This window comes from Echeneis naucrates, chromosome 6 (assembly GCF_900963305.1).
Source record: "Echeneis naucrates chromosome 6, fEcheNa1.1, whole genome shotgun sequence".
NCBI classification, from domain to species: domain Eukaryota; kingdom Metazoa; phylum Chordata; class Actinopteri; order Carangiformes; family Echeneidae; genus Echeneis; species Echeneis naucrates.
The window spans coordinates 12,860,092-12,886,442 of NC_042516.1; the positions used below are offsets into that span (position 1 = coordinate 12,860,092).

General features: G+C 40.3%; 3 protein-coding genes across 5 annotated transcripts in view; 1 reads left to right on the plus strand and 2 right to left on the minus strand.

Moving 5' to 3' along the window:
• Nucleotides 1–5,324: 5,324 nt before the first annotated feature.
• On the minus strand, nt 5,325–9,185 carry LOC115045338 (solute carrier family 40 member 1). The gene is made up of 8 exons (XM_029504964.1): nt 9,083–9,185; nt 8,929–8,996; nt 8,610–8,769; nt 8,188–8,303; nt 7,859–7,985; nt 7,449–7,697; nt 5,876–6,556; nt 5,325–5,584 (listed from the first exon to the last, which is right to left on the minus strand). The coding sequence occupies exons 1-8, from the start codon at nt 9,183–9,185 to the stop codon at nt 5,325–5,327; spliced, it is 1,764 nt and encodes a 587-aa protein (XP_029360824.1).
• A 1,757-nt stretch (nt 9,186–10,942) lies between these two features.
• Nucleotides 10,943–14,841, minus strand: LOC115044637 (sodium-dependent neutral amino acid transporter B(0)AT3-like). Its single transcript, XM_029503770.1, has 12 exons — nt 14,667–14,841; nt 13,929–14,069; nt 13,642–13,779; nt 13,363–13,544; nt 13,137–13,247; nt 12,904–13,016; nt 12,688–12,816; nt 12,295–12,451; nt 12,000–12,204; nt 11,471–11,630; nt 11,221–11,383; nt 10,943–11,125 (listed from the first exon to the last, which is right to left on the minus strand). Exons 1-12 carry the CDS (start codon nt 14,839–14,841, stop codon nt 10,943–10,945), a joined length of 1,857 nt encoding a protein of 618 aa, XP_029359630.1.
• Nucleotides 14,842–18,854: 4,013 nt separating this feature from the next.
• Nucleotides 18,855–26,351, plus strand: part of fhod3b (formin homology 2 domain containing 3b) — a 78,066-nt gene continuing 70,569 nt past the window's right edge. For 2 of the 3 annotated variants that reach the window (XM_029505253.1, XM_029505254.1), the window contains exons 1-2: nt 18,915–19,079; nt 24,061–24,167. In XM_029505253.1, the coding sequence (XP_029361113.1) occupies nt 18,915–19,079; nt 24,061–24,167 (272 nt within the window). Of the gene's footprint in view, nt 19,080–24,060; nt 24,168–26,351 lie in introns of all 3 variants that reach the window. The other variant, XM_029505252.1, reaches the window with a different exon arrangement.

Consider the following 26,351-nt stretch of genomic DNA (forward strand, 5'->3'; position numbering starts at 1 on the left):
AAAATGTGTGGAGGATTTTGTGAACAAGTGAATATGGCGTAAGTAGAGAGATTACTGCTAAAGCAGTTAGTAAATAATTGACTCGTCTTTGGGAGGAAAATGAATCGACAACTTGATCATCACTTAATAGTGTGAATACCTATTTATTTATCTAATAAAAATCTCCCACGCTCTTATAGAAGAGAATTTGATCATCTACAGACTTAGGACATGAGCTCGTAAGTTATGACAGGCACTGTTTACATGTTCTCCCCGTGCCTGCGTGGGTTTCCTCATGTTTGGTTTAACTGGTGACTCTAAACTGTCCGTAGGTCTGAGTGGTTGTTGGTCTCTGTCTGTCTCTGTGTGTTGGTCCTGTGATGGTCTGGTGTACCCCGCCCTCGCCCAATGTGAGCTGGGATTGGCTCCAGCACCCCCTGCGACCCAGAAACCGCTAAGTGGTAGAAAATGAATGAAGGAATGAATGAATACATTTCTCAGTTGACTACTTAATAATTTAATCATTTTGATTGGAAAACCCACACAAGCCAGACGGACTTTTTTAATCCCTATAGATTTTAGAACATAAGAAAACGCCAACAAAAGGCTTTCAAACCGATAGAATAATAAAAACCAAAATAATCACAACTCTAGCCCTATTACCAGCTTTTTATTCTCTAGGTAGTTCGAGAGGGCTAAAGCTGAAAAGCCCCCACAGGAGTACATTAGCATTAGCGGTGCTGTAGAGTGATATATTGTTGAGCATGTGTCTGTTGTCATTAAGGATTGCTGAATTGACCCTTCCCCATTAAATGAAGCCTGCCAGTTGCTTGGTGTACTTATAGAGGGGCCAGCATTCATTCCCATGTATTGACCAAGGTAACGCAGTGACATTAATTCTTTATATGACCATCTTATCTTCTATCTGAGCCACATTTTTCTCCTCCTCTGTCAGCAGTGTGACGCTTGACTGAGTCCTTGCAGAGCCATTCAATTGTGCAGTTCTTGCAAGCTGCTGATACAGCAAACTGCTCGATGAGAAAAGTTCCCCATCACTAGGTACCGTTTCTTTTTCATGTCATTCAGATGAATGTAGTCTTCTGCTTTTTCAAAGGAACTATCTGAAAGGATGTCCACAGTCCTGATACACAATACAGACACATAAATTTCTTTAAAAGCGGACATCAGGCCCATTCTGCTTCAATCAGTTCAATCAATTGGAACTTGTTCATTACAGCTTTGATGTCTCAAAAACTACTAAACTACTCTTTAAGATCTGCCTCAGATTAATAGTTACACAAAAGTATTTTTACTTACTGAGAGAGGAAACTAACTTTACCACATGCTTTTAACATTTACAGATCTTACAGAACTCCATAATACTATTTTTTGGATAATATGTTTTTCTATACTATCACTACGGGAAGGAAACTAAGGAAATTATTGGCCTTGAATATCTAAAATCAAACTTGTTTCCTCCCTGCCCCTTCCCAGTGAAGGGTCCTTAGACAAAGCCAGGAGGACTTCTCCAGCTTTAGTGTGCTCCCACTGACCCAGTTTCTCAAGGAAATTAATTGCAAAGTGAGAACGCCTAAAGTCAGACTTGTTAGTGAACTTGCTCGAACGCACCACTACCGTCGTTGACTAGGGACTGCCATGACAGCCGTAGGTAGCTGCACTGCTGTTACTGCAGGCCTGAAGCGCTGCAAGAAGCTGATGAAATGCTTCTGAGCCGGTTACGTGTCCCCTCTCCGAGATAATCCACAATCAAGAGCAAAAATCTAACAGCTGCAAATTCTCATGCTAAAAACAACAGAAACAAAGACGTTGGCAGATGCTTCCTGTTTTAATACCTTATTGTGCTTTAGAACCGCAAATCAAAATTACACACAAAAAGTGGGAGACTTACTGCTACTGTTCTGACACTTAGGGCAATTTATGGGGATCAGGTTGGCGTCAATAATAATAATGTCAATAAAAGATGTTCCAGCTACGACACCACAAATATTTTAGCCCTTTTTTACACAGTCACAGTTATAACTGAGACTCACTGGCAGTACGAGAACGGTTTCACCTAAACAAAAGTCTGTAGTCCAGCCTGTATAAAATCCTATTTTCAGGACAGTCGAGTGTTTTTGTTTTTGCTGCAACTTCTGTCTTTATTCATGATTAGTGTGTCAATCATTTCCCCCATCAATGTGTGCCAAATCTTTAAAGCACAGCAAAGTGAGTGTTTCTGTGTTTCTCTGCAGGAGGACACCAGTTAATATGTGTTGTCTCCTTATCAGTCAAAAGTTTTGGCACATATGAACTAGTGATGTGTGAACTAATGTTTGAACTAATCTTTTGTATGACTCAGGAGTAACAAGTCATCTTAGTGGGTGATTTGTTCTTTTTTCCGTGGTCCACACATGCGGGCCACAGGCTCAGATTTGAACAGGTCTTTCTGCAGCATTCTCCATGCAGGAATGGCTGATTCCTTCACAACTCATAACTGCAGGTCTTTGGGTCTTCTGTTCGTTATTCATATGGTTACAGCAGTAACATGACCAATTCTGTCTTTGTGGTCTAGTCTCTAGTCTGGTCTGGGCCTGTCTACGCTCTAGTTTCTGGGGGGGTCTGATACCGACCTAGTCTCTGTTCTCTGTGGATGGGTCCAGTCTCTGTGGCGGTGGGGGGGGGGGTCTGGTCTGTGGAAGGCTCTAGCCTTTGTTGGAGCTGTAGGAGCAAGCTGCACAGTCATGGCTGTGTTTTTAGATCTGAATGAGCTGCACAAGATTATTTTTAACTAGAGAAATTGTTATGTATGTATTTCTTAAGGAAGAGCAATCCCAGTGCAAATTCATCCTGATTTGTCAAATCAGTGTATGTCGGCACAACTCAGACAGTGATAAGCTGTCAGCGTTTCATCATTATGATCATTTCACATGTTATGGGTATGTTACTGTTTTCAGGTAATGGAGCTCCGTGGAAAACAGGAAGTAGGAGAAGGAGGACCAATAGGTGGGGGGGGGGGTCTGGCATCTGCTGGTTGGGCACAATAGAACAAGTTCAGTCTTTTTCATCAGGAGAAGACTGACGAGGGATTGAAGTTGAGCATGTATGGGAGAGGAATTTTAAGAATTTCAGATATTTTAATTTCTGGAAGCCCAGTCATTCATGGTCAGGCCATAGCAGGAACACAGGCACATCAGATATGCTGAGATCTTCGACTGGCCGGGAATGAGGATTAAATTTTGCAGATGAGAATAACATACTGCAGACTGGATTTCCCTGTCTTTCAGTTCTTCATCTTTATCCTCCTGAAAGATGAAGATTTTGTGTGGTTGACATATGACTGTTCTCTGTCCACCGTCATATGTACTCATTTGTTATCTGCTAGATGATTGTACAAATTACAAATTACAAAATGACATTACAATTCCTCTTGCAGTGTGCTAATTATGCATTAAAAACACCCTCTGATTGTTGACCAAAGGCCTTGCTGTGTGGGACTTGTGACCGTTTAATGTGACATTGACCTCTACTGGCCCCCAAATGCCATTAAATTTACATATAGCTGTGTCTTGGTTTATATCCTCAGTGTGTCTTGATTTTGCTGTTACATTAACAGCATTTCTATCCAGGACCATGATAACTACTTGCTATGGCTTGATCCTGACCAATGATGAATTTGCTCTGTGGTGCTATTTCTTCTTCTCTAAGCTTTCATGTAGTCAGACCGCATCTTAAGCAAAGTTTTCAGAAAAATCTGGATTCACCCCACTGATTCCGTAAATCTAATATCTACAGTCCACATGTGACAGACGGTATTAAACCATTTGGATGTTGCTTTCATTGGTATGATATGGTACGAGGAGACAAACATTCATTAGTGAAGGTTGAATTGGTGACTTTATTTGTATATCAGGCTGTGAAATAATCGGGCCAATGACAGTTTTCAGCGCAGATGACATGGTACAGGTTTTATATAACACTCTGATTCACTATTCTGGCCAAATCCTTTTCAGTCATCTTCATTATCATAATAATCAGTCTGAAAAATAAGGACAACATAGGCTACATAAAGTTTACAGGAAAATTATACAAATATATTGAGATGTGTGGCTGGTTGTATGACAAAAGATGAAATTTAGATTTTATTTCCACTGTACATGAAGGAGATATGAAAACATACATTAGCTGAGTGTAATTCCCAGGTCATATTCCCAACAGTGTTCTTGTTCTTTGCTGAGGTAAGTCAAAGTTTAGTTCATCAGAACTACAAAAGAAGAATGAAGCTAAGTTTAATACAAACTGCCAAAAGCAGTGATCGACATTTGCTATCAACACGTAGCTATCAAACATGTCACAAAGTGAAGATTGCGTTCTGCTTGGATTCCTATAAAACTATTAATATCACTCTTTATATGGGAAGGATTATAACGTTTGGAAAATATTTCATTTATCTATGTACACAAGCAGTTTGAAGATAAATAGTTTGTGATGAAGTTGAACTGAAATGCATGGTGCATCGTGCAAATGCATCGTTTTTTTTTGTTGCTGTAATCCAATAGCCAGGTTTACATATATAAAAGAAAGGCAAATATTTGCTTGATTCATCCACAGAGAAACAAACCAGGGGAAGGAATACTATATCCTTTCACTTCTGTCCATTAAAAGGGGGGGCTGCCTTTCTGATTTAATATATATAATTTTTTTTTATCAAACAATCTTACATCAAGTTCCCTTTATGTTCCTCTCTGGACATCCTGGAATATTTCCAAGTGGACGGATCAGCAATATCAATGCCACTTGTAAAAATACTCTCTTGTCGTTATATTTACATCTATCACGGTTAAGCTTTCCTCACAACATCGGTTCTTAACTGAGTGAAGGTTAGAAAAATCTCTCCATCCATCTACCCTCCCATCCAAAAAGCTATGTAAGTTAACAGGCTTGTTTGATGAAAGTCTTGCAGTAATCCTACAGGGTTTGCAAAGGCATGTGATGGTGCCATGGCCTGTTACCTTTGTGTCCTGATGTACATGGGATTAGGACACTTCCCCTGCAGGTAACATTGCTGCATTTATTGTAGCCACCTCAATGTATGTAGACGAAGGGAGAGCGTGTCTCCCACTCTACTTTACCTGAGTTCTGCTTTGGCACAAAGCCCTGCAGGAATAAGGCAACTGAGGTGTGTCAGGCAGTTGCTGTGTCGAGCTGAAATGAATGGCTACGTCGGGAGTGGAGCGTTGCAATAAGATTGCTGAGGGAACAGGAAGGAGACATTCATTTCACAGGTGCAGAGTGGAGTCAGTGCTGGGAAGCATCTCATGTCTGGATGTGTGGGCCGTGCCTGCTCCTTATGTGTCGAGGCGGCGTTTTCTCTTGGCTTTGTGCGCGTACAGGAAGTACATGGTGTGCCCAGTGGTAATGAATACTACAGAAATGATAACTAAAATACCAAAGTGCTGTGGCTGTGGAGCAGAGATGACCATGATGAAGTGAAGCAAATCCATCAGGTAATTCATAGAGCTCTGCACCCCATTTACCACACCCCTCTCTGACTCACAGATGTTCTCCTGCAAGAGTTGGGTCACTGTCAGGTCGAAGGACCAGAGACCTAAAAGAACAGATGTCATTGCGGTTTATTTGGAGTCTGACTATTTTACACATACGGGCTATCAGCATAAGCTTAAAATTACAAAAATAAATAAATAAATAACATTGACCAATTTATGAACTGAAATAGATATTTTACACTTTTTACTGTGATTTCTGGTGCATAAACTATGTAACACATTCAGAACCTTCAGCCAGGCAACCCTCTCGTAAATTGTACACTCATATCTCATATCTAGTCTTTTAATTGTAAGTGTTGAGTCCAGTCATCTTCAGATGCTGAGCTACTCACCGATGCGTGCTGTTATGACGCCCAAGAACAGCAGGATAATGGAAATATAGGATTCTGGTGCTGTGCCAGAGGGCACGTTGTCAAAAAGCAGTGTGTTGTTTGTCCAGTGAATGGAGGAGCGGTCAGGAAGCAGAGGCTGATTGCTGCCCCCCCTCAGAGGATAAGTGTGCTTTTGTCTCTGGCTTGCCATCCCTCCAGGTTCACTGGAGGAGTTGGAGGTAATGTAGGGCATCAGCAAGCTAAGATCCATCGGGCTGCCAGGGGCAAACACAGAGCACACACACAGCAGCAAGCAGCCCAGGTGGAGGCAGCTGGAGATGATGCCTGTGTTCACCAGACCATATGTCTTCCTGAGTCTGGTGAACATCACAGTGCCCATCAACCCAGTGATGGCCGACACACCCATAAGCAGACTAAGAAGAGAGCCGCTTATGCCCTGGGTGTAGGCATAGCCAGTGGTGATGCAGTCGAAGCCTAGTACTGTGGTGTAGAGGAAAGCCAGACCCATTCCTGCCAGAAAGACGGGCTGTCGATAGTACGCCCTCCAGCCGTCCTTACAGGTGCTCAGCAACCAGCGAAACCTCCGGAAGCACAGGGGCAAGTTTGTGATTTCTTTCAGGGGCAGGCTTATGTTGCAGTTGCCTTCCGTCAGATGTTGAGATTGTGCAGTATTACCTTCCCCTGATGGAAAAAAAGGCATTTCATCCATCACTTCTGTGAAATGAAAAAGCTTATACACCCTTTCTGCTCAGCTCTACGACAGATAAAACTCCACAATTGGTCAAATACAGAACAGCTACACTCATTTGGATTGTGGAGACTGCGTCAGAGGCTACAATGGAGCTAAGGAGCTCGATCACATTCATTCCGTCATGATTTTAGTCCATTTGGTATGAATCTAGGGAATCAACGATAATATGCTAATCACAGTATAAGTCAACAGAGGCATTCATAAAATTTTGATGACTGCAGTTTTAAAAATGTAAATATTCCAATTCTTCCTGATGTAATTTCAAAGGGAGGAAGTGCATCCAATACCACAAGCTATAAGAATTAGCAGAAATCTTACTAGCTAGCACTCTAAAGATGTACACTGCTAAGTATTGCAAACAAGTTGTCAAGTTGAATTTTAAAGTAAATTTCACACAATGGCTCTTGTGGCTGCTGTACGTTATTCCTGTGTTGCCAGCTACAATCAGACATAATTGACATAGTTTAACCTGAAGCACAGCATATTTATGTTGTACAACTACAAGCTAATGTAGCAAGTGTGAGGATCAGTGATGCTGCCCCGACTTAAGCACATTATCTTGGAATGTAATTACGTTGTAATGCATGTTAGAATTAGGGCTGCAGGACGTTATAAAAACTGCCATAGTCACATATGAGATTGTGACGTGCTTTTCCAATTTCAGCTAAAATGGTAATTTTTACATTTTACAGAAAAAAGTAAAAAATTACAACAAAATGTTTTTTGATTTTTGAACTTCAATTGTGTTTTAATTAATCATGTGCCATTAATAAAAATCCAGGAACACAGAGATGATGCAATAAAAATAATACTGGCCCATACCTTGTGAACTCTCCCTCCTCTCCAGATACACCTCGTCCAACTCCACCACGGGTGGTTTGACTGAAAGAGCAGGGACGATTCGATACACCCGTGACAAGAAAAAGAACTCCACAATGAGAGACACAAGGTTCCAGCCAAGGATGAAGCCACAGCCGACTACATTGGAGGCCAGGGTCATGACCTGTCCCACTGCCAATGGGGCCAGGATGTTAGTCACCTGATCTATCCGCCTCATGGTTGCATTCATTCCTTTTGTTAGGGTCAAAAACACAGAGGTTAGTGCTCTTTCACTGGAGGACTTTTAGCAAGAGTTGGGCCAGTGCTTATTTTTCGTAACCTGGCGATGTGAGGCCATGACAAACATGGAATAAGAACCAACGTGGGCAGAAACAGAGAGCAAGTCCCCTCACCAGCTAAGTGACCTCGGTTGTAGCCTGTGATAACCACAATCCAGTCCCTCTGAATGGCAATGGTCAGTGCTGTGCTTGCGAGGTTTGCCACATCTGCCAGGACGATCACCACCGTATAACAAACCACCTTGTGTGAGTTTTGTGATGCAACATGTTACTATGACAGCACAGAGTAGCCACAAGCTCAGAAGCAGAGACAACAGGGACACAGGACAGAGGGGACAACAGCAGCAATAACTCCTCTGTGAACCAACCATGGTGAGTAGCCTGTTTGCAGATCAACAAGTTGTCAAGTTATGAAATGTAGTTATTGTGTAGTGTCTACTCACAGTAAGCCATCCATCCCAGATCTGTTCAATCCTTTGCTTATATGAGAACACCAACATGAGCACAATGCTACATACTGTCACTGAGATGTTCTGAATGAAAAGAGATGCATGTGCAACTAAAATAGGGGACAGAAAATAGCCAGTTTAGTCTGTTACAGCATATATAAGATATGTGATAAAAAACTACAGTTAGCCTCGAGCGATATGGATCAGTGGCTGTTAACCTTGTGCCTCGAGTGCTGCTGGCATTGAGCTAACAAGTCAGGGACTGATTTACTGGTAAATACAAGTTATCACCTGTTGCGATAGGAAACCAGCACACTACTGTGACCAAGATTGAAATCCACCGATCTGTATCTGTGGCCTGTGATATAGTGCATGCTAAAATGTTCAAACGTTTGTGTAAAAACTGTTGTGCATACCTTTATTTCTGGGATTCCGATCAACCCAGTCTCCGATCAAAGCCCCAAGCAGGAGCACTGACCCAGCCACTACCAATCCAAACACTGCAGTCAACAGCAGGTTACGGCCATACAGCTCAATCAGGAACACAGAGATAGCAAAGTGCCACATGCGGTCACCCTGGTCGACACAACATAAAACGTCATCATTGTGTTGCTTTGAAAGACATAGGTTTGCTGTCACACAGTTTAAGATAAGTAAACTACCTCACTGTTATTTAATTTTTGGGGGTCTTATCTATTGCTCCAGGAATCGGTTTCTTCCGGAAATGATTCTTACCCACATTGACAATGCTCCACTGACATAGATGAGAAATCTGGGACCCTTGAGGTAGATAAGGGCTGAACCTTAGAAGGAAATGCATGAAAACAAAATGACGCATTACATTTGCTGCAAACACACTGCACCAGGTGCATTTCAAAGTCTAGCTCACCTGGCATACTTCTGGCTTTTTTAGCTCTCGCATCCCTGATTTCCCGAGACTCGAACTCGACCACAACCCCACCACACTGGGAGGCATCTGCTCGCCGGGACATCGCCTGCAGTAGGATTGGTGATCCAAAAAACGTTTGACCTTGTTGCACTCTTGCTCCGTTGTTAATGGTATATTGTTAAAATACTGTGGCACAGCGCTAACTCATTCAGATATTTTGAAAGATGGTTTAGTTTCCGTTGTGCCACAGAAGTGCCAAGGCCACTTACAAGGATACCGTTGAGTTAAATTACTTGTCGAAACAAAAATCTGTATCTTTTATTTAACTTAGCTGTCAACACTAACTAACACTAAGTGTTGTTGTGATACCAAAATATGATTAATTATGTCACAACTCAGTCTTATATATTTGAGAAAATCATTTACATTAAATGATTTTGTCAAATACATAAGACTGGCTGCAATGACTCAGTCACTCAGATTGTGAAGCAAGAAAGAAAAGAAACAGGAAAAGCATATCAGCAATAGGATTTTCTCAGGTATTTAGATATGGCAGTACCGAAAACAGCATTATCATGACACCTTGCACAGCTATATGCAGTCTTAAAACGACAATAATGAAAGCTTTCTTAATTCATTGCTGGGTCAGTTGTCACCTTTGCTCTGATGTGACGCTCAATCCTTGCTGTTGTTCCTCGATGATGTATCTTGTGACACGTATCCTACATTGGGATGCTAGTTTTTCCTGAGAGCTGGAATTCAAGCTGTAGTAGTTTGAAAGGCTTAATAACATCGCCGTGTTCAAGTGCACCATTGTATGAAAGTGCCAGAAAAGCAGAACAGGCAGAGGGGCAACAAAAGCAGCCAGCATATTCCAAAGCATGTGACACTGTGGGGACAATATCACTGTCCACCCACACCACAAAAAAGGATAACAGTGTAACTCGTATGACTCAAAATACACACATGCACACACATGTGCAGCGCCAGAGAACACATGCATGCAACTGTATGCACACATACAGTGTTGACATGCCAAAAAAAAAAAAAAAAAAAGTTACATTATTGACGCGTCATGCAACACTACATCACTCTTCACCCTTCTTGCAGATTGCTGATGGCAGAAGGAGGTAACTACATTATATAACAAGAAACCCATTTCTTAGGCAGTTGAGAATGGGATTTATAGATGATGCTTTGTGTTAATAAACAACCGTCTACAATGTCTGTGTTGCCCAAACGTACAAAGATTACATTGTGACAAACATCCACTCTTGTGGTATTGCTTGCAAACATTTGCACTGAAAAGCATTGGGATTTTTTTTTCTTTGAAAACTAATAATGAGTTTATTGCAAACCATTCACAGGCGTTATCAATCTCACTCTATTTGTTCCCATTCACAGCATCACAACAGGAAATTAACTACCTTTAATCAAATATCGGAACAAATCGTATACTCCATACCAGTCCGTGGTAATCAGCTCATAATTTTGGGGGTATTGTCTTGTATTCATTTGATCTGACCACCAGTGTTTGCAGTTCCTTCCCCAATATAAATACACTTGTGTAAATTTACACATAATTTATGTATTTAAATTTAGCAAATATATTTGAATTACAGCTGCTAATGTCAATCCACTATAATATTTATAATGTAATTTAAACTGTAATTAAATTAGAAGCTTACAATACTATATAATACAAAGAGAGAAAGCTGAAATCTTTTTGTTTGCCATGCTCTTTCCAAGTAAAAGTGTACGTAAGGAGTTATTCAATCACAGACATCACATAGACACCACTGGGAAGCCTGACCGTCAGTCTTATAAAAGAGCAAAAGGAAATTGATTTGCATGTTTCCTTTACATTAGTTCATTTGCATATGGGTTTTGATTGTGCCTGCCCATGATGTACTTCTTCAGGAAGCCAATGAATCTGTAGAGAGCCACGAGAGGAATGGACATGACGGGAAGGACACATAAAAGAACACAGATACCAAAAACCCATTGAGGATAGTGCAGGACATGAGCAAGGGGGAAATTCACCTGTGGGGACAATGGGGTAGAAAGTCAATGTTTTTCCGTCTTTCGTGTAACAAATTCTACACAGTGATGTTGTACAGCTGTAAAATTGTGCTCACATAATCTGGGTTCCAGGTATTATAAGTTGGCTGTCTTTCTGCCTCAGTAACAATGTATGCAACAAAAACCACCAGTAACATGAAAGGGCTGATGAAGCGCCAGGTAGCTTGCCAGTAGATGTTTGGCCTCCGACCTGTCATCCATTCAATGTCATCATTAAACCTGTGGGCCCATGAAAAAGCCTACTGTAAGACCATTTACACGTGTTGTAGTGTAGTAAGCCCAATCATTGATGAATTACAATATCACCTATTTATTCCGTAGAGATATACCACACTAATGATCTCAAAGAACGCTATGATCAACAGCGGTATAGATCCCACGTAGCTGTTGAAAATCTCCAGCCAGTAGTTTCCAGATCCCAAAGTAAAGATGAGAGCCACAGTAAAGGAGATAAGACATATTAAACCTGAGAAAAATAGAAGAAATAAAAGGTTTTTGTGCTGCTTCATTCTGTGAGAATGTCCTCAAGGCCCTGACACAAGCTACTCTTATGAAACTAATTTCAAATTTGAATGCATGATGGTCTGTTTTGACACATGTTGGCAATTTAATACATAAGATGTCAATCCAAATTTTTCTACAGACATAACAATTTAATTTCAGGATGGCTTCATTTTGAATTAGAATGATGCAAGGGCGGAAGATTATAGGGTTCTAAAAAAAAAGTTGTAATTTTATGCTAATAATATAATAACAGTGTTACAAAAGTCTTGCCATTTTCCAACACGCAGTGACTGCAAATTTTATAGTAAGTTATGAGAGCTTTCATGTTTACCTGTGAAAATTTCCTTCGGCATCCAGGCTGGAATCATGTGCAGGTCCAACAGAGGAGTAAGGACCCCCTCCAGATTTCCAAACATGGAGGACAGACCAAGGCTGAAGAGCATCACGAAGAACAGCACCGCCCACACCTGAGAGCCTGGCATTTTTATCACGGCCTCAGTGAACACAATGAAGGCCAGTCCAGTTCCAGAAGCGCTCTACAGGTACGATGTTACACGTAATCGAACACACAACCTTTCAGCTGCTATCAGAACAAGTTTAATAGTGCTAGATGTGTAATACAGTACCTGGTCCAGGAAGGTCTGAAGATTGCAGGTTTTCAGATTGAGGCCTTCAACCTCTGTGGGATCAGTTGCATTCAGATGGTTTAACCACTGATCATAGTTTTCAAGAGTAATGTTTTCATCACCAATGTTAAATGCATTTGTCAGTTTGAGTATGTTCCTAAAATCAGCAAGACATTAAGTCAGTCTTCTATTACCAACATTAAAACTTCTAAACTGAATAATAAGTACTGTAGTGGTGTATTTAATATAGTTACCACAGTAACATTAAGTTGGGGTCTGATAACGTCTAATGACATAATTATCAGTTATTTATATTGACTAATGATAAGGTAATAATTATAGAGCTGAATACACTGTACTATGGCACTCCATAATTACCTCAAGGGTACTAACCAGTTTCGACAGTCATTGTAGTTCTCATTTGCCTTAAATCCAAGAATGGCAAAAATGGGAATCGATGCATATATTGATGTAAAGCTGTTCACACATCCAACAATCAGGGCGTCTCTTTCACAGTTATTCCTGCAAGACAGAGTGCTATCAGTTTTTGGTGTTTTTGTGCATTATACACTGAATGACCAAAGTCTGAATTGGTTTGAATTGTCTTACTTCTGGGCATTGTAACTGGAAAAAGCGATAAGTCCCCCAAAAGCCAAAGACAAAGAGAAAAAGATCTGAGTGGCCGCATCCAACCAGACCTTTGGATTCTTTAGCGTTTCCCACTGTGTTAAACAAATTAAATGATTGTTTGTTTGTTTGTTTTTTATTTTTAAATTTGAAACTATTTAAAGTTGTCATGAAATTTTAGAAAAATTATTAATTCAGTATGAGAGAAAACTTACATTTGGAGTGAAGAGATATATTAAGCCATCACTTGCCCCGGACAGAGTCAAAGATCTTACTAAGAAGATGGTCAGAACAAGATACGGAAATGTGGCTGTGGCATAAATGGCCTGTTCAAATAGATTAGATGTTATTATATAAAGTTAGTTGGGAATGGACAGGCCAATGTAACAAATGGATAAAACAACAACATCTTTAGTACAATGGGAAACAGATTATTTTTACCTTTCCAATCGTCTCGATTCCACGTATGAAGCAGATGTACACAAGGCACCAAGCAGATGCAAGACACAAAACAAGCCACCACTGTAAGGAGCCACTAGTCTCAATGTCTGGGGTTATGTTCAGTGTTTCACGATACCAAAAATAGTTCACTGGTGAGCTCTTTTCACATTCAGTCACATAGCCTGTATCAAAAAGATGATATTATTGTATAGTGGTTAATTAATAAGGCCCTTCTGTCCTTTACTTACAAATTAATATCACTTATGATGTAAAAATTACCAGTATGATTAACATTTATTGGGCAGTCTCTCCAGGGAAGTGGGTTTTGAAAGGAGTGGAAGAAGTACCAGAGGATCCAGGCCAAGATCATGTTGTAGAACAGACCAACTAGGAAGGACACTGTCATGGAAGCCACACCTGTGTGTGGGCATAAATATGACTCAGTAATATAAAATGATGACTAAGACAGCAGTACTCTGAAGGCTGTCATTACTTTATGCTGTACTGTTTACCCCCCCATCCCCATTTTGGCATCTTGATTTTAAAAAAATACAACACCTTCTCACCCAGCCCTCCCATAAATGGGGAGATTGAGTTCCACACTCCAACACTTCCCATGCGGAGCCGCTGTCCAATGGCCAGTTCCATGTGCAACAGAGGAAGTCCCTCCAACACCAGGGCAATGCCATAAGGAATCAGAAAAGCCCCTTGAAACAAAACAAATGTATATAAAAAAGTCATTAAACAGTGAACATGGCTTTTTCAGTGAGCAAATGGCTACATGTTCAGTTTCTACTTACTGGACTCTTTATTATCAACAGCCAGAGCTTTATCACACTCACTTATATAAACTCACTTACACTGATAACATTTGTTCCATTTATCTTGTGTTCACAATAAAGCATGCAAACTAAAATTATTCAAGTCAGCCATGTCATTCTCACAAATATAATATAGAGAATAAACCACTGATGGTAAATTGAGTCTGAAGAGAAGACTGGCAGTAAAGTGCATGGGTGTGTATAACTGATTGGTAGCATTGTCAGAACATATTACTTAGATATCTCTGTGAGAATAGTTACATTCTAAAAGCGTTTTGATATTTACATAACCTGGATGAATTAAAATTATATAAAAGGATAGTTCAAGATTATTGATTTACAGATTATTATTTTGTTTGTAAATTCAGTGTTAAATGTTTATTAACATTGAAAACCAAGTGAAAGGTCACTTTTTTTTTTCAGCTGTCCAACTTTGCCTTTTTTTTAACCTTACAAAGCATATTGTAACATAAATCCCCTTACCTCCACCATAGGTCTGACACAAATATGGAAATCTCCACACATTACCAAGTCCCACAGCAAAACCTATGCAGGTTAGCAAATACTGGATTTTATTGTCCCATTTTGGCCTTTCAGTCATCTCCTTCTGCTCAGCACTTTCACCTTCTTCACCCATCACGTCTTTCTCCTTTGTCATTTTGGTATATTTAACAAGTCAAAATCAAAATCCCTTTTTGTCTGACTTTTCCCTCTGCATGGTCTTAAGAGAACCTGCTTATTCCCAACCTCTTTGTATCAGGAGACGGGGGGGGGGGGGGGCTGCTTTATCAACCTCATATTTCAAGTTGGCTCTTGAAGCCGTAGACAATGTGGCCTTTTGGTTTAATAAAAAGCCTTTGTATATTGTGGCAGTGATATGATGCTGATAACAGAGGCAGCTGATTGGAAGCATAAATAGGGACCCAGGCAATAAAAGTGTGATAGGACACATGCTTTCCTAATTTTATTGAAATATGCATGACTGATTAATAATCTACAGTAAGAATCAAAAACAGCTTCCACACTGTTTAAAAACATTATTCTTTATAAGTAGTAGCCTAAAAAGGCCACTGTATTAACTTCTGCATCGTATTCAAAAGACCAAAGGCATAAAGTATAACAGGTTCTAGGTTGAGGCTTAAAGTAAGACTGTACATTGGATTTAATCTATATTGAATCCACTTCTGAAACAGTCAACTTTGTTAACATACCTCAACAGCGACACCAGCTGGAAAGAAAGGTCATTACACAAAACAGTCCCTTCCTTCAGTCTCAAAGCTTGATCACATGGTACTAATTAAAATGATCTTGCCAATGTTACTGAGGCAGCACTCCTAGGTAATGCACAAATTTTATGACAGCTGTTAAAAGCCATATGACTCCTTAGTAAATTACAGCACAGTAAGCTAATAATCCAATGTGAAGTGAGGACAGTTTTTTTTGACAAACTATACTATACTATACTGTACTGCGCCAGTATTTTATGTTTTGTATCTCACCTGATCCACTGTTAAGAAATTAGAGCTCGGTGCCACAGGTGACTGAACAAAGAAGGAGTTCTGTCTGAGGAGAACTATGCCTACTGTTTTAAAAGTAAAAGAGTATAATTAAAGCCATCATTTCAGTCATTTTGACCGCCAAAATTAGGCAGAGAATTGGTTTATTTGAATAAGGTCAGAGATATTGTAGAGCTGTGCCTGGTCACCCTTTTTTCTGTTAATACACTGCCAGTTAGCAGCAATACTCGGTATTCCTGCCAATATGAAGATGACCACATAAATCCAGACTGGATAGGGCTTTTCCTCCAGTTTAGGAAAATTCTCCTGAATAGAGGGGAAGAAAATGCTTTACTAAAAGTGTTTTTTTTTTTTTTTTTTTTCAACTAATCATTATCCATAATTGTAAAGCGTTTATCTAAAATAAAATAATTCATATTTACACATTTTTGATCCCAGGCTTTGTAGAGGATGTTTTCAGAAACCTTGCTGATAAAGTACTAAACCAACATGAAAAACATAATCAGGGTGATGAATCAGGCTGATGAATCTCTATGTTGCCTGCCAGGAGAAGTTAGGTTTGTGTCCAATCAGGGACTTTAAGGAACTTGAAATCATTATTGAATCTAGGAGAGCAATGACACAAATGTAACACGTGAATGATCACTGAAATACTATCTGAATCACAAAATGGCAATATATTTTCTAAACCTTTCTCTGCCAAAAAACGAAAATGACCGCTCCCACTGAGCCATATTGCAATCACAGTATTTATCAAAATGATTGGAATGTAATCATATATATTTTAAATGCATCATTTCTCCCTGGCACACACTGCATTGATAAGAATGTGGAATTGTATCCTGTTCTCGTACAGCTTGAAGTGTTTTCTTAATTGGCAAAATCATTCTAATATCCAAGGTATAGGATGCTCGAAAAAATCTATTTGGTTGCCATCAGCTGCAGTAATGATAAATTGTAATGTACCTTTAATGCAAAGAAGTCTAAAATTACAAGTCACGATAACACAAAACTGCATATACTTTAACTTTTACTGTGTGCCAGAGATCAAACATCGGCTACACACCATGAAAAACAACACTGCACATTAAGAACTTGCTTTTTAAAGGACATGAACAAATTTTCAAAACATTGTTTGAATTTTGATATGACCTGTCTATCCCATATATGTACACCACTGAGAACATTTTGCAGAAAGCAACAACCAGTAGGGGAAAGTCAGGAACTCCCTAAACCTTGCAGAAACACAAAACCCACCAGAAAGCAAAACATGCAACACCTGAAAGAGAGAAAAGAGTTTAGAAAATGAACTGAAACTCTCTTTTTAATTGAAAATCCGAGGACAGAGTTTGACTTACCAGTAACAGCCTCTTTTGGCTATTTCCTCGCACGAGAGCCCCCCTCGATGCTACCAAACATAGAAGATGGGTCAAGACAGAAGAGCTTTATGAAGAAAAGGATAATCGTACACAGACCTGTGTATCTTACCTCACTGCAAAGTAGTCAAGTTGCAATGTTTTCAGGTCCAGCGCCTCAATAATCTCATGATGTGTCATCAAGAGATTGAACAACATCAGTGGAGTTGGTGTTGGTGATGTCGCGCTCGGCAAGGTCAAACACATTTAGTAAAGCTAAAGATGTGTCAGAAATTGAAAATTAATTCGGTTTGAGATGTCTTTATTGCTGTAGAACAAAAATACTGATTGACGTTAATATGTACCCTGAAAGACAATTCTTATGTCTCTGTTGCTCTGAAGCTGAAAATGGTAGAAATGGCATAAATGACAATGAAATAAACTCTGAAATTAACTGTAGGTTTGCAACCTTTGAAGAACATTAATGACAAAAGTCGTTTTTGTGAGTTTTGCAGGAGAAAGACAGTTTAAAGGTTTTATGGTGTGGTCATAGCTCAGTCAGTTCATCTGGTTCAAGTATGTAACATAGAGTACGGTATCAAACCTCAGTAATATCATAATAAGAGAGTTCTTTGATATGATGACAGAAACTTGGGCATATTTGTGTAAACTGTGTTAAAAAAAGGCAAGCATAACCATCCTTTTTTTTTAGTTTGTTTTGCTTTCTTAAATGTCAAGATTTATAACTTCTATAAAGCGTCAGTAACCAATGTAGTAAAAAATAATGAGCTGTATTAATAGTAAAATTATTTAAAACATTTATTTTCAGTTTATTCAGAAAAATAAATAATTTGTGGACATGCTTATGAAATGTCAGGAGGTCTGTGTGTAGTTGGTAGTCCGATTATTTAAAAAAAGTGCTTACCACATTGCAGTGTGTAGCAGTATGTTATAAATAATTTATTTCAACAGCTTTAAGGCTACAGAGGGTGCTGCTCTCTGTCTGACTGCCATCTTTGTTTTTTTTATATATAAAAAAGCTTTGAATGATAATAAACCAAGATAGTTACAATAAGCTTTCACGAATAATATCCTTGATAAGTTTTAGCCAATGAAATTATTCATTCAATTATAAACCTACTTTTAGAGAAAATTAATACGATCTTAAAGTAAATTGTCAGATGAACATGTCATTTTTGCTCCCAAACATAAAATGTCCCTCTTAATCTGTTGAAAATTGAATTAACGGATATAGAGACCGGATTTAAAATGGTATTACATCCACGGTGGGCCTTGAATGTTGACTAAAGCTTGAGTTGCAGTGCAGTAGTTTTTTAGTCTCTTCTGTGTCCGCTGGAGGCCGCCACAGCGCCTGTAATATGAGCCGTGTCTGCCGGCTGAGCTCTCCTCTGGCGCGGTGCGCGCTGGAGGAGGGAGCCGCTTCCCATCGCTCTCACAGACCAGGCGCCAAGTGGAGCAGTCCGGTCCGCCTCAGAGCCTCAGCTATGCCCTCGGACACCGCCGGCCGGCCGGTCTCCTCCCCGCCCTGACTGCCCGGCTCTCTGAAGGATCTATCCTGGATCTCTACTTGCTTTTGGGGGGTTGGCTGTTGTGCCCACTGTCCTGCGTCCCTCTGAGCGGCGGCCAGCGTATGGAGCAGGTCCAAGGATAACAGGGGGTGGGGGGGTGCAGGATTTTGGCTACTGCAGAGGAGCTGCCGGTAGTTTTCCTGCCGGGGGACGCAGGGGGTGCAGGGGGAGGGGAGGGGGGAGGGTGGGGGGGGTGCTCTGTCTGTCACGGGCTGTGTGCTGTCGCATCCACTATTTTGATCCTCCAAAATAGCCTTGCATGGATGCATCATGGCTACGTTTATATGCAGGGTGCAGTTCTTAGATGATACCGATCCATTTAACAGCACCAATTTCCCCGAACCCACCAGACCACCTCTGTACACCTTCAGGGAGGATATTCCTCTCATCAATCAGATCGCTGGAGTCCACAGGCTGCTGAGAGCCCCACACAAGGTATGCACTTCACTTCACGGCCTCCTGATTACCTGTCTGTTGGTGTCTCTTTGCATGAGTCCTGATGAAGAGACAACACTCTCATCAAAATTCAGAATTAATAATCAGCTCAGCTGTGTTGAAGAGGGTTGCTGCCAAACAAACCTAACGGACCATCAGCTCAGTCATTGAGCTGAAGGAGTTTGCTGTTATGAGATGCTGATGCATCAACATTTCTTAAACAGCATCTCAGTGAGATCGGTCGATAAATTGATATTATAGAAGATTTTATGACTTCAGGTGAAATTGGACTGAAGTAGTTTATTATTTTACTGAGGAGAGGCAGGCATCTGTTAATGTTTACCTCAACCACAATACTAATCCTCTTTCTATTGAACCTGCGTCTTTCTTTTTTCCCTTTTTTCACCATCCATTATGTAGACTTGAGTAGACCTTTCAGAATCTGGAAAGGTATTCTGCCAGCTTTGTTGTGTGAAAGAAAAGAAACAAACAAATAGGAGAACAGACACTGTGAAGGTGATACACTGACTTTACTGTTAATGATTGTTCACTGAAGACAATAACCTTTCCTCAACTTTCAATTGGTCTCTTATTATCTTAATTACGAAGAGCATAAGAAAAAAAAACACTTAATAGAAAAGTAGTAGTCTGTTTTGCATCTGTGGTATCATTAATTGTCAGGCTTGAAGTCCATGTAGGAAATCACTGCCCCACTTGGAGTAGGTGGGCACAAATGGTCAGTGGGGCAGTTATGAGGGATGGAGAAGGGTAATACCTGGCCAGGATTGGTCAGGAATCTGAAGATTTGAATTAGAAAACATCTGTTCTCGTGTGTATCCATACTGTTAATGCCTTTTTTTTCTCTTTAACAAACTTTTCACAATATTCAGTTATTTTCTTGGTTAAAAGCTGAAGTAATTTTAAATGCTCAGCCAGTGTTAGGCAGGACAAAATAAAAGCTGGTCTTGAAGGTTATATCTTCTGATTAGAAGATGCACAAAGAAATACATTTCCAATAGCTTCATCTACTGACCTTTAGATTTAAACAATTCAAAAGGGGCCACACTATCTGAGGTTCAGTCTTTTATTGAGCATTCTTCTTAGTCTGGTCAGGAAGTTGCGTAAATAGAAAGTTAATTTGGGTCTTTCTTCATTCTGTCAGATCAGTGGTACTCCATCTTGTTTGAGTAGAGCTGGTAAGATAAGTCATGGAAGCCTCAGGATGCTGTGGATCACCACAAGCCTGGCTCTCATTCTGCAGCCCACTCAGTGTGACCAGCAGGATGGGATGGGAACGCTTTCCACTGTTTGAGAGAAGAGAGGGAAGTGGGTAGAATTAAAAACACAAACAATGAGCTGATGTACTTTGCACAGTTGACTGGTCTCACTTTAGCAGGAGGCCAGCTGGACAGCAAACTTACACAGAGAGGGAGTACCAGCGGTAGACTCTGCAGGGCCTAGTTAGTCAGATTTGGTCACATGGGCATTAGTGGTTATAGTAATGACTTGAGGGAGCAGCCATCATAAAAAAAAAAAGTAGAAACAACTATGCAGATCACAAGGCCATCACCATTTTTAAGCAAGATATTCTCAGAGTCACAAGTGACTCAGTGTGACCATGCAAAGACCTTTGACAACAAAGCTGATGTCTTTGTGCTGCGTCTCTATGGTGCAGGTCAATCTGGTATAAATAGCACAGTGCTAACACATGGTGGCGAGGGAATCAGAACAGCTTGCATATGCTGTATCCTGGGCTGCTCCTGTCAGTTTCAGTCTGCAGTCTCAAGAGGGATGATCTGGTCGTGTGTGTGTGTGTGTGTGTGTGTGGCTGTTGATTGAACTGGATGTGTGTTGGATTGGGTTGGTCACTGGATGGCATGTTGACTTTGCTGCTGTGCCGACTCAAACACCAATTTGGAGTAACTTTCCATTTTAAGAATCAGATGTGTGAACAGCCTTTATGTATGGTTTACATTTAATTGCAGTTATTGCAGTAGTGCTCTTAAAATTTCAGAAAAAATCAGATGGAGATTCAAACCAATTGGCCATATTTTTTAAATAAACACAGCTAGATTCCCATGTACGTAGTGCAGCAGCAGCCTTTTTTCCAAAGATCAAAAGTATAACTAATCAGATTCATTCACATAACTGACTCAGCCTTTTCATTTTGTAATGAATAATGCCTCGACCTTGTCAAATGATGCAACTTGCATGCAGTTTGAATTCAGCTTTTGTCAGCACAAATCAGTAGATCAGTGGCCCTTCATGCGCTCTCTTCTCCGTCAGCACTTTGTAGTCTGTGTCTTGATGGCCTTGAGGCCCTGCATCAGTTTGCAAAGCAGAAATCAGGAGAGGGAAAATGTGGCTAAGTCTTGGAGAATGGACTCTCACTTTACCAATTTCAATTTTTGGGCCAGTTGTTTTCCTGCATTTTTGCTAAAGAAATTACAGAGTCCCATAATGAGAAGTTATGTTAAATGCTGTAAAATACAGGTTCCTCATCCATGCCTGTCAGAGCTCCTTTGAATTCTTTTACACATTGTTATGCAGAGTTGAGGTTTTGCCGGTCTCTGCGCTGGAAGGCTGTCTCAACAGAGGCATCCATGAAGAAGAATGCAGCATCTGTGGACAGGCTCATCTTCTACATGCTTGACAGGAATTTAAGAGCACTGTTGTGGTTTATCTTTCATGCATCAAGCGTGTTTTAATGTGTTTTAAATTACTTGCCTTGAGAAAAGTACTGGAAATACCATCCTCACCTTTATCAAACAAACGCTAAGCTTTCAAAATGGCTTACCATAATTCCTCTTTGATTTGGAGCCGATTTTAGTTTACAGGTTGGCCAGCTGAGGGTTAACATTTGCTCAAAACTATGCACCAGACAGTGTTGTTGTTCTCATTAGTTTATTATGAGTTTCAAATGTGCGAGTTGTGCACAGTATATGCTATCTCATTCCAGATGACAAAGAAATTTGGAGTGAGATAGCAGTTTGAAATTGGAAATTGCATGGTGTTTATTTTTAGTCTTTTCTGCCTTAACTGCCTCCCTGGTCAGTGGACCACAGTATGGTGGTTGAAGGGAGAGGCCAGACCTCAGTGTGTGAGTAGAGCACTTGTGGTTACGTCTCTGGACTTGGCCATCACAGTGCCACCGCGGGTTCAAATCCTGGGTGGGGGACAGCTAAGGAAGCTTCTGTTGCTGTTAATCTGGTCGCACTGTTCCTGGATTAAGGGCCATTTATGTACATCAACCTGGCCTGGTTATACATGGAAAAGGCATGTAATCAGTAATCCAGGTTGATTATATAATGAAATCCTAAAGTGACATCAGCTAGAGGATGGATATTCAGATACACGGACAAGTTGATGGATGTAAATTGCATTTGTTTAATGGAATGACTTCATTTGGTTCAGATTCCAGTTGGATTTCGATCTTTTTTTGCTTTTGGTCTATGAGCCAAAAACTTGTGTGTGGAAATGCATTTCTTGGTTTCACAGTTAGCTAATTACTGGTTAGAGCTGGAAATTCTGCCCGATGTCTTGTCTATTTCAGGTTTTGATACAGAAAGTTGAGTAAAGCTGAAAGAGAAAAAAACATTTTTTCCCCCTACATCTGCAACATGCCACACATTATCAAGACCTGAAAAACCTACAAAGAGTTGAAAAACTGTTGAAGTAATAAACTTAAGCTCAAATAATACATTGACAGCATTTGCACCTCTTATTAAATTGCAAAACATCTATTTCATACGATTGTAACCAATAACAACAGCGACAGCATTTTATTTGGAATAAACTGAAGAGGAAGAACTGGGGAATGCGAATAAGTGGTGCTGGCATCACGACCAAAGCAGCACATTTGACTGTCCTGCTGGTGAATGGCACGTAGAAAGTTTTGTTTGGTTTAACATGTAACATGTAGGTCTTCTCCCTCACGCTTTTTCTGATTCACTGTGACGGCATGTCACTTACAGGCATTAAATAATGGGCCTAACTTGGGCCCTTATGTCTGGATTTCCTGTCAATCCCAAATCTTTGCTGTAATCTGGAGAGGCACTTGTTTGCCTCTGCTGTCTGTGTACAGTAGAGCTTTGTTTGTTTGGCATTTTCTCCGTCTACCTCTGTCTCTTTCAATCACTCAGTCTGCCTCACTCAACAATAAAAACAACCTTATTTGAGACTGTCTCAGAAAACATAGGATGACTTGAGCAGATAGGGTTTTTGTTGGATGTTTAGAGCATTGGCTGCATGCATCCCGATAACTATTATGTTACCAATTATCTTCAGTGAGAGTTATTTTAACCAACCACATGTTTCGTTTCAGCTCTCAAATATGACACAGTCTTTGTCTGCTGTGGTGCAATAACACAAACAGAGTGACTGAACAGATTAGAGACCTTATAATGTGTTTTCCAGGCTTTTTTCCCGTCACTTTCAATTAAGTTACTGTCACATATTTTCCACTTAAGTCATATGTCGTATGTTTGCCCTCCTGTAGTGGTATTTGTTTTCCTAGCCTCTCCTCCACTGCTGGAGCTGCTGTCCTGCAGGTCTAACAGCCTCTGAATATAAATATATATCTCACATTTGGAGGTCGACCAGACAAGTGGACAGACACTCATTCTTCATCACCTTGACCAGTTTGAGCCGATGACAACCATTCAAGACCAGACAAATCATGCCTCCTCTGCAGAATCATTTCGTGTGATGATAGTTTATCAGGCAAGGCGAGCAGAGAGATAAGAGGCACCAGACTGCCAAGCTGGTCCAAATCTACATGACTTCTCTCCAGCCTTGTAATTGTAGGGTGCTGACAGGTGTTGATAAAACAACTTTCGATGGTTCAGTGCAGAAAAGAAATAAACTTTAAATACCAAACTTGTTATGTACACAGCCAGACATCACCAAGATACCTTCTGTTCAAGCTTCTTTTTTGTCCATCGAGAGCGTTGATGACTAATTATGTTCCCTCTTTATTTAGCCTGATGACTGTGCCCTTCAACTTTCCCATAATGGGAGCTACCTGGACTTGGAGTCCACCCTGGCAGAGCAGAGAGATGAGCTGGATGGATTTCAGGAGGAAGGAGGGTAAGAAAACTAGTGCTTGTTTGTTTCTTGCTTCAACTTCACTGTTATCAAAATTTAGAAGCAATTTAGAGTTAAAAATTAACCTAACCTGAATGTCGTAAGGATGTGAGGAAGCTGGAACATCCAAATTCCATGCAGAAAGGCCTCAGGTGCCAAGGTTCGAATTTCATCACTACACTGAAGTTAAAAATGTCAATTTAAATAAATGTATATACCTCCATTAAAAGGTTGGCCATATATCAAAAGGTGCAGCTGGGACTGATGCCAGAGCAGCTCAGATTGAAAATAGAAGCTGGACCGGCACTGCTAGCCAGTCACTCATAACTAGACTGTTTATATTATTGTGGTCAAATTAGTTTCCATGAACCAGAAACATTTTTTTTAATGCAAGATAAGTCTCTTGAAAGTTTTTGCAGTCAGACATTATCAGAACAGTGTAATTACTGAGAGACTTGCAAAATAAGAGGCAAAAGATACAGTCTTTGAATCCTTGCCTATGGGGAAATGTATTAATATCCTGCGTGCTTTCTCATATGGTTCTAAAATGGCAATTTGAATCACAATTACACACGGCTTTGTTCCGGGATGAATTAGTGACACTCATTTCATTCCAGGATGAATTAGCTCAATCAGCCCTTTTTAGGGCCTCAGCTGATTGAGCTCTCCTGCCCAAAAGCCGCTCTCATGAGGTGGTTCGGTCTGTGGAAGGGCAGAGAGGGTGAGCTTTGTCACACCTGAGAGTCTCTGTATTTGAAAAGCCATTCAGGACTTTTAGGGTTTAGTGGGAAAAGGTGAATGACTAGAGCAGATTGTTAGGTTCATGTATGAGTCAGGATTTTATTTGTTTTATCGTTGTATTGTTGTGTTCTTCCCCTATTTTGTGCAAACTACATGTCTTCCAACTTACTTGGAACTCAACCATTCACAACCCTTAAAATATCTGGCCTCCCTGTCTGAGTGGCAGCAGTGATGTCATCTAAACCACTTATGAAGTGTACACGTCTCATGAGTAATCTCCCTCATCTCTACTCAATGTTACCTCACTGTTCTCATTAGAAGTGGCCAAACTACAATTGTTCAGCCTCTACTGTACAACTCTCGGCTTTTAATTTAGCTGTATTGTTTCCCCTGTAATATAAACCTAAACGAGCGTTTGCCTTGACATAACTCCCAGTTAGTTAGAAGACGAGAAAGGTTTATAAATGTGTTCGTTTCATTTCAATTTTATGCAATATTGTAGGCCAGTGACTTTATTTAATCCATATGTTTTTTCACGCACTGTGAAGTATGTTGATATAGCATTCACGTACCGCCCACTTTAGACGCTTACAAACCAAAGGTTGGCATCAGAGGTCCCAGTTGGCTGAACCACAAACTTGTATGGATTTATTTGTCTAACTTGGAATTCATAAGCTGCTCTCTGGCTTGGTGTTTCTATTGGACGTTGAGTGAGCTGTCCTTTCCCAGTTCCATCTGAAATTGTTAGGAGCTTATGTGAGGCTATTGAGAGCTGTGAGGTTAAAGTGGTCCACTTCTTCTCTCGTCAAAGACCGAGTCTGCCAGGGCTTGTGTTGTGCCAGCTGGCACAGGCTGGTATGGATGTGTGTCATTAAACCCACACAGTGTTGTCTGAGGAGGCTGGAGGTGAAGGTGGTTAGCCAATTATTTAGTAAAAATAGGGCAGTTCTGCTAGCTGGCTTTTTAGGGTGCTGATTACATACCCCCTATGCTTGGTGTTGTTGATTTGAAGATTATTAGGCTAATAAAAAGTCTGACTCACCTTAGCTTGCTTCATTTTTTTTTTTTTTTTTTTAGTTTTTTGTTTTCACTCACCTTTTATGGCATCAGATCTGTCAACAGCAGTCTCCAACTCCAAAACCTTCAACCTACAGAAAAGTGTTTGAATGTTTCCACTTTTTCCCCAGAATTTTATTTAGAGATGTCAAAGTAACACTTTCAAAAATATTCTTTCTTTATTTATTCTTCCAGCTTTTGGAAAGCAAATTGTTCTACATTCATATGTGACCTGAATGCCTGGGCCCTCCTGATCACTGGCCATTGAATCCATCTGTAATTGATCTTAATGACAGGTTACATTCTTGAGGCGCCTGTGTCATACCTAGTGTCTTTACAATCAGATTAAAGTATGATCCTCTGACAGAGCGCTGCACAGCCAGGAGATAT